Consider the following 8419-nt stretch of genomic DNA (forward strand, 5'->3'; position numbering starts at 1 on the left):
GGTTCAGCCTGGAGAAGAGAAGGCTCCTTAAGGGGAGACCTTGTAACAGTCTTCTAATCCCTAAAGGGTGCTTACAAGAAAGCTGGAGAGGGACTTTTTACAAGGGCGTATAGTGACAGGACAAGGGGGAAAGGCTTTAAAGTGAAAGAGGGCAGATTTAGATTAGTCATTAGGAAGAAATTCTTTACTATCATAGCGTTGGGCCGTTGGCACAGACAGTTACCCAGAGAAGCTGTGACTGCCCCATCCCTGGCAGTGTTCAAGGCCAGGTTGGACACAGGGGCTTGTAGCAACCTGCTCTAGTGGAAGGTGTCCCTGCCCATGGCAGGGGGTTGGAACTAGATGAGCTTTAATGTCCCTTCTACCCCAAACCAGTCTGGGATTCCATGATTCTCTGATGTGTGAATGTCGGTCACTCTCCACTTCTCGTAGGTGGATGTGACGCCCTGTTCATTGCCCAGGTTGAGCTGTGACCCGCTCACATGCTCCACCTCCGGACAAAAGGCACTGAGGAAGAGCAGCCCATGAGGGGCTTCCCCGAGCCGGCTGGGCAGAGGCTGGTCCCCCTGCGGGGACTCCCGGAGCACCCCTGGGTGCCCAGTGGCCATGGGCACGATGCTGCCGCCATCACAAAGCTGTGGCGGTCACTGTGGAGACGCGCATTGTGACGGGGGCCCCCCCGGTGAGCGTGGGCTATTTAAGGAGCGAGAGCCCTGCAGGAACCAGTGCAGAGGAGACCCCTCCCTGGGGAGGCTGCATCTCCCCTGGCTGCCCTGCGCATCCAGGTACGTGTTCTTTGACTTTTCAATCCCACTTTACTGTTCTCTTGAAACACATTGTGGGTGTGTGCTCTAAAGGGAGGAGAAGCTGTCAGGAGATGTGCTGGTGCCATCCGAGCTGGAGGAGCAGGGGAGAGGTGAGGAGGAGGCCCTGGGCTTGTTCATGTGCTTGGAGCTCAGCTCTGGCTGCAGAGGTGCTGGGGGCGAAGCAGGAGCCTTGTGTGTGCAGGAGCTGCTGGTGTCAGAGGTGCTGAGAAGGTTGTCCCAGAACAGGGTTTCCGTATGTCCTGGCTGAACCTCTCCTCTTCACTATCCACCATTGGTTTATATCCTCCCACCACGCAACATGGTGAGGAGCTTGGCTCTGTGTTCTCCATGGCCTCCTCGTTCCTACTGTCTGTGATGAGGTCCCCATCAGCCTTCCCTTCTTCAAGCTGGACAAGCCCAGCTCCCCCAGCCTGTCCCCACAGGCAATGTGCTCCAGCCCCTGCCTATCCTGAGGGCCCGTTGCTAAACCCACTCCTGCTTGCCAATAGCGTTCCTGAATTGGGGATCTGAAACCTGGATGGAGTATTGCAGAGCATCCCTTCCCTTGTTCTCCTGCCGTGCTCCTGGTCGTACAGCACGGGATGCTGCTGTCCTCCCTTGCTGCCAGGGCACACGCTGCCTCCTTGGGTAAGCTCATATTGAAAAAGAAAAACATGCATAAAACACAAAAGGTTGATATTTGCAAGACAAGAAACGAGATGATCAGGCTTGCATAGGTCAACTCTTTTTCAACACACACAAGCAGAACTTGCTTTGCTTGTCCTCTATGAGGAAAATAATAAAAAGTATCTGCATGCTGCTGGAATGTAAAAGGAAGCCCTGGCATTTGTATTGAGGTTCTTTTGCTATTTGGTAAGCCACGCCACCCAATAAGGTGCAATTTCCACCAGAATTCTAGAAAGCATCGAGAGGAAGTACTGGAGTTCTCTTTAACAGGACATTCCTGAGGTGGGGCCAATTCCAAAAGTCACCTTAATTTTTCTCATTCATCCAATGAAACTCAGGACTGCCGCAAGCTGTCTGGGACAGAAAAGTGGAGTTGCTTCCCAGTATTTCATAACATTAAAGAATCTCCTTTTGTGCAGGCAAGGACATTCTTCAAAGACAAACAGACACTCGTGAACTAAAGCGAACTCTGGTGCAGTCAAACATAACACTTTTACAGGAAAAAACTCCCCAGCGATGAGGACACCCGCAATGCTGCTGCCCTGACACCTTACCTGCATGATAGTACTGCCCCTGTCATGTTCAGTGCTGCTTTGAAATGGGTATTGGGAAACCACGTTACTTTCTTTTTCTCAAGCAGATCCATTTCCAAACTTCTCTCCTTCCTGCCACAAGCCCAGAACCCTGCAGTCCATGCGTGGGGTCTTCTCCACTTCCTCCTGTTCTCCGTGCGCTGCACTCACCTGCACAAAGCCGCAGTCGGTGTACGCCGGAGCCGCAGCGCTGGCGCTGGCAGTCAGAGGCTCTCCCTGGGCGAGGGGTGAACAACACTGCAGCGTGGCTGGAGAATTCAAACACAGCGATCAGACTGCCAGAACCGGTGTCCAGTGTGCACACTTCTATTGCTTACTTGGATTAAACACTGCAGTAATCACTCAGTGAGCTAAATGCCAGAAATGTATTATGACCTCCCCACTGATTGTAAGACTGATTTCTTCACCTTAAAACATATTTATTCTAAAGTATGTGTACATAGATTAAAAATACATATTGTAAAATTGACCTACACACAGAGAGAAACTTCATAAACAGTCTTCTGTGTCTTAATATCACCTTTTTGATTTGGCTGCTTGACTGTCTCATCACAACATACCCCAGAAAGTGGATTCACACAGGAAGGGCCTGGATGTTCACACACACACGGAAACAAAACTGCCATCTTATTCCCAAAAGCAGCTCTATAGATGAAGCAGTATTCTGCAGGTATTAGTTTTTGGTGACATGCAGAGACAACTTACAAGTAAAGGCATTATTTGCAGGACAGATAATCTTTAAAATCTGCAGTCCTTCTGGGAGAGAGAGAAATCCTTGATGAAATCAAATCTAGGCCGATGTTCACAGGAATTAAATGTTACAAGTATAACTTGAGATGGCCAAGTGAGCAGACCGATTTCTTTGCAGTGCCTGACACCTACATGGGATTCCTCACCAGACAGTTGCTACGATAACCAATATGGATTTTAGTATCTATACCTATTGCCCTTTTTACTATGAAGTTGATGAACTTTTGTCCAGTTTGGAGCAACAAACACGAGAGCTAAACAATACCGAGCAAGCTAGAGGGCATCCTTCCACAGCAGCACGAGACACGTGTCTGACTCGTGTTATTTCAAAAGCTCATTCTGAGCCACTTTAGGATGAAAACTGGACATCTTTCAGAAGAACATTCTATGACCTGCAAACATACTACAGTTCTGGATATTGCCAAAAACCCAAATGATACTTGGGCTTCACTCACTGGGAACTCCAAAGTATTTTTACAAATCCAAGAAAACCACCAAAGAAACCTTCTGAAGGGCTACTGTAAAAACAGTGCAAGGGAGCAAAGGAGAGATTGCCTGTAACCTGCTGGAGTGATCCTAAGGAAACAAACACGTAGTACAAAGAACCTAGCTTCTAAGAGAAGAAAAGGAAGAACCCAATGGGAAGAAGTGCTTGTGAAGTAGGAGGTAAGTGTAAAACACAAAGTCCAGATCATAGGCTATAAAAAGCTACAAGTAGAAATTGCACAACTTTTACAGTAAGTAGAGCTTATAGCGAAAGCAATTCATGAATCAAATGCATTGTAATATCTCTACATCAAGGCGAGAATGACAAAAATAACCATGTAGAAGCCCAGACTGGTGATTCCACAAACATACCTGCTTCACTCACACACTTTTGTCCTTCCCTGTTCCTTGCAGAGAAGACATTTCTAAGCTCTTCTGTCTCCGATACAGTTAATCTCATCAGAGCCAGAAGAAATTAGCAGCTAAAGCACATTCTGTCACTGGATGTTAGCAAATAACGGACAGGGAACACACATCTCACTGGAAGCACATGTGAGATACACACATAGTGACAGAGCACTGAAAAAAACATTTCATGTATCACTTTTCAATAACTTCTTGAGCAGCAAGTGCAGAACTTTTGCCATACGTGTTGGATTGGGGGCTCGCGAGCACTGCCCTGGAGACACGCAGCTGCCGTGTTGTGGAAGGGAAGCGGCACCAGTTGGAGCCCCTCGCTGAAGCGGCAGAAGGGAGAACACGGTCTGGAGAGTGTATGTGACCTCTGTGGAACACTTGTGGAGGATGGGAAAGGGAGCCCCTTGGCCTGGGAAAGCTGGGGAAGCCCCGTGCCCTGGCAGCAACCCAAAAGAACCCTGCCATGTTCTGGAAGGGACTGGAGTCTGCTGGAAAGTCTTGGTTGGGAAAGCAGTGGGGTTCTGGCATGAGGCCGCTCTGTTGGAGTAAGGAAAGAAGCTGTCTGGATGAGCAGGTTGATGAACCTGTCCTACAGTCACCAGTCCTACAAAACAAAGGGAAACGAGGGTTAAGGAAAGGAGTTTTCACTAATACCGAAAGGCAGAATGAGGAGCCAAGGCTCCACAACGTTCTTTGGGAAGACCACCTTTGCTCCAATACTCTTAATACAGAAACAGACTCTATTCTTACACCTGAACATACAGTAACTGCTGCAGTGGTAACACCCGAACATACAGTAACATCAGTGCTGTGCCAACACACAGTCGCCTGTGGAGCATTCAATCTCCTTGAAACCTGCAGTAGGAAGCGATCGCTATTTAGAAAAATGCCATAAATCAAACTGCGGAGTAGCTGAGTAAACTAGCACAAGTGATGTAGAAAGTGCTGCATGTTACATCAGACAGAGTGTTAAAATAAAAGGGGAATCGTGAAGCACGGCTTTACCAAACTCCAGTGCTGACAGCTCATGGGCAGCCAAGGAAAGGGCAACGTCCATATCCTAAAAGTGGCTCTGAGAGCACTTGATCACAAGTCATTTAGTTTGTGAGGGAAAACAAAATCAAAGGCAGCTTTTTCCCAGACAGCTCAACTAGTTCAGTTGAGTCTAAAAAAGCTCAGAGTTTGCCATTTATTTTATTTCCAAGATATTCCCTTTATTCTTCTTCTGGTTTCCTCTCACTTTCAGTATTTCATGAAATGGTTCTTGCTCTTATACTGTTACGCATTGCTTCACGCAGATTTAATGACAACTTATGAAACATCCCTACAGGGAGGAGTAACATTCATCTCGTAGAGCTGTGACAGCTCCACAGAGACCAGGCGAGGGTGTTCTTATTGCAGCACCCAACAGAGGCTGTCTTATAGCTGGTGGGCAGACTGAAACACACGGGAACTCCGTTCTCCACGCTTCCTGGCAGCACATCCACCTGCATGAAGAACAACCGTCTTCCTGCACCGGGGGAGCTGAGCGGCCGCCAGCAAGGCCGGGTACCCCTGCTCCCTGCGGGGGTGCCGATGTACAAACCCCACAGCACCCAGCGCTTCTCGCCCCCTCCCCCGGGGCGCGCCCCAGCTCACCGGGCCTGGCAGCCTCGCCGAGCAGCTGCCAGGAGCGCTGGGGCGGGCGGCTGGGCACCTCCAGGCTGGCCGCCAGCTTCGCCTTGTTGGCGCTCGTCAGGCGCTTCAGGCGGACGAGGAGCTCGGGGCGGTCGCGGCGGAAATGGGGGCTGCGGAAGTGGAGCAGGGGCCCGGCGGAGCTGCCGTCGTCGCCCCCCGCCAGGCCCTGCAGAGCCCCGTGCCCCGCCGCGCCGCCCGCCGGCCCCGGCCCCAGCTTGCGGAAGCCGTACAGGTTGAGCTGCCGGATGAAGCTGGGGAAGTTCCTGGTCTTGAAGAAGGCGGCGGCCACCGCCGCCCCGTCGCCGGCCGACCACGCGCCCAGCAGCTCCCGCTCGAAGAGCTGCTGGTCGATGAGCAGCCCCTCGCCGCGGGCTAGTCCCTCAGCTCCGCCCATCCCTCAGCCCTGCCGGTCCCTCAGCGCCTCCCCGGTCCCTCAGCCCTGCTGGTCCCTCACCGGCTTCTCGGACCGCCAGCCCCGCCGGTCGCTAGGCGGTTCTCAGTTCGCTCAGCCCCGGCGGTCCCTCACCGGCTTCCCGGTCCCCCCAGCCCCGCTGCTCACTCAGCGGCTCCCCAGTCCCCCCGGCCCCGCCGGTCCGTCAGCGGCTCCCCGGTCCCTCAGCCCCGCCGGTCCCTCGCCGGTTCCCCGGTCCCTCAGCCCCGCCGGTCCCTCAGAGTCTCCCCCTTCCCCCCAGCCCCGCCGGTCCCACAGCGGCTCTTCGCTTACCCCAATCCCGCCGGTCCCTCAGCGGCTTCTCGGTCTCCCAGCCCCGCCGGTCCCTCAGCGGCTCCCTGGTCCCTCAGGCCCGCCGATCCCTCAGCGGCTGCCCGGTCCCACAGCCACGCCGGTCCCTATGCGGCTCCCCGGTCCCCTCAACCCCGCTGCTCACTCAGCGGCTCCTTGGACCCTCAGCCCCGCCCGACCCTCAGCGGCTTCTCGGTCCCTCCAGCCCCGCCGGTCCCTCGGCGGTTCCCCGGTCCCTCAGCCCCGCCGGTCCCTCAGAGTCTCCCCCGGTCCCCTCAGCACCGCCGGTCCCTCAGCGGCTCCCCGGTCTCTCAGCCTCGCCGGTCCCTCAGAGGCTCCTCGGTCCCCGCAACCCCGCCGGTCCCTCAGCTCCGCCCATCCCTCAGCCCGGGCGCTCCCTCAGCGGCTTCCCGGACCCCCAGCCCCACCAGTCCCTCGGCGGCTCCCAGGTCCCTCAGCCCCCCGGTCTCTCAGAAGCTCCCCAGTCTCCTCAACCCCGCCGCTCCCTCAGCGGCTCCCTTGTCCCCCCAGCCCCACCGGTCCCTCAGCGGCTCCCTGGTCCCTCAGCCCCGCCGGTCCCTCACCAGCTCCTTGGACCCTCAGCCACGCTGGTTCCTCAGCGGCTCTCCGGTCATTACAACCCCATCGGTCCCTCAGCGGCTCCCCGGTCCCCTCAGCCCCGCGCGTCCCTCAGTGTCTCCCTGTTCCACCCAGCCTCTCTGTCTTCTCAGCCCCAGTGCTGCCGCAGGTCACTGTCTCCCGGTCGGGATATTTGCAGAGTCAAGTAAATCCCGTTCTGGGGCTGAGGACAGCAATTGGTAAGGAATTGATTGATTTCTTTTATTTAGCACGGTTGGACCTGGCGGTTTCCCCGTGGCGAGTGCAACGCAGCCCATCGTTCCCTCTACGTGGCAGGGATTCCCAGCAGGAGTTCTGTGGAGCTGCTCCCGGGGGGCTGCGCAGTGGCTGCAGCAGCATTCCCAGCACGGGCAGGTTGTGTGCGGGCCTCAGCAACAGCTGGACAAGTTTTCAAGCGGTCCAGGAGGGCGTGTATGAGAGCAGCTCCTCTGGGGAGCTCCTTAACACGTCTCCTGCATTGTTGTCTGCAGGTTCCCTCTCACAGAGATGCAGCAACATCCCAGAACCCTGGAGTTTAATCCCAAGAGAGTCCCCTCACTCCTGCGGGTCTGCACCACCGGCCCAGGAAGCACCTCGTGTGGTCAAGGAAGAGTTGTGGTTACCCTCTGTGGTGCCTAAAAAGACTCTGGGCCCCCAATAACCTCCTGCTTCTGCTTCACTCAAGAACATTCAGTCTCCTCCCATGAGGGAGACTCGCCACACACATTCCAACGTGGATTCCTCTGGCCGCTTGGAATATTTGTCCTGCAAATTTGCCAGTTAAGCAGGAGCCCCTGGGATGGTGCGTGCAGGAGTATGAGGATTATCACCTCCTCATATGCAAAGATTTGGGGTTTAATCAATTACAGAATCATGGAATAGCTTGGATTGGAAGGGACCTTAAAGCTCATCCAGTTCCAACCCCTGCCACGGGCAGGGACACCTTCCACTAGAGCAGGTTGCTCCAAGCCCCTGTGTCCAACCTGGCCTTGAACACTGCCAGGAATGGGGCAGCCACAGCTTCTCTGGGCACCCTGTGCCAGTGTCCCACCACCCTCACAGGGAAGAACTTCTCCTAAGACCTCATCTCAATCTCCCCTCTCTGTCAGGTTAAAGCTGTTCCCCCTTGTCCCTATGTACGCTTGTAAAGAATCCCTCTCCAGCTTTCTTGGAGGCATCCTGTTAGGCACTGAAAGCAAACACATTGTCTAAATTATCATCTCTATCATCTTCAAATCATTGTGAAATCACAGTTGAAATAAAATTCAATTGTTGCTTAATCACCGTTGCATTCCCATTAGATTTTAATTCAGGCACTGACTAATTACCATTGGTCATTAATAAAGCCCTTTCAGTTATCCCCACAAGGATGACTTCTCTGAACCATTCCCCTGTGAAGCACAATGAGTCACAACTCCAAGTCCATTTCCCTTCAGGCGTGCAGCAGCAGATAGAGCAAGTGCCCCCGTTGCCCACTGAGGGCCGTGGCAGCTGGAGGAAGCCCAGCACATCCAGGCTGGGTCCAAAGAGAGCTGAAGAGAAGGTTCCCGAGAGCAGGAGAGCTCCTGGCACAGGGACTATCCCAGCTCCAGGTCCAGCTTGCACTGGACGCCCTGCCCCTCACACCCTTGGCGGCGGGTCAC

The 8419-nt window shown here is 54.1% G+C and overlaps 1 protein-coding gene across 1 annotated transcript; it reads right to left on the bottom strand.

Annotated features, from left to right (window-relative positions):
* Positions 1 to 3865: 3865 nt before the first annotated feature.
* On the bottom strand, positions 3866 to 5810 carry LOC115618566 (heat shock factor protein 5-like). Its single transcript, XM_030510276.1, has 2 exons — positions 5378 to 5810; positions 3866 to 4343 (listed from the first exon to the last, which is right to left on the bottom strand). The coding sequence occupies exons 1-2, from the start codon at positions 5808 to 5810 to the stop codon at positions 3916 to 3918; spliced, it is 861 nt and encodes a 286-aa protein (XP_030366136.1). The 3' UTR covers positions 3866 to 3915.
* Between the last annotated feature and the right edge of the window lie 2609 nt (positions 5811 to 8419).

Source organism: Strigops habroptila, chromosome 21, assembly GCF_004027225.2.
Source record: "Strigops habroptila isolate Jane chromosome 21, bStrHab1.2.pri, whole genome shotgun sequence".
NCBI classification, from domain to species: Eukaryota; Metazoa; Chordata; class Aves; order Psittaciformes; family Psittacidae; genus Strigops; species Strigops habroptila.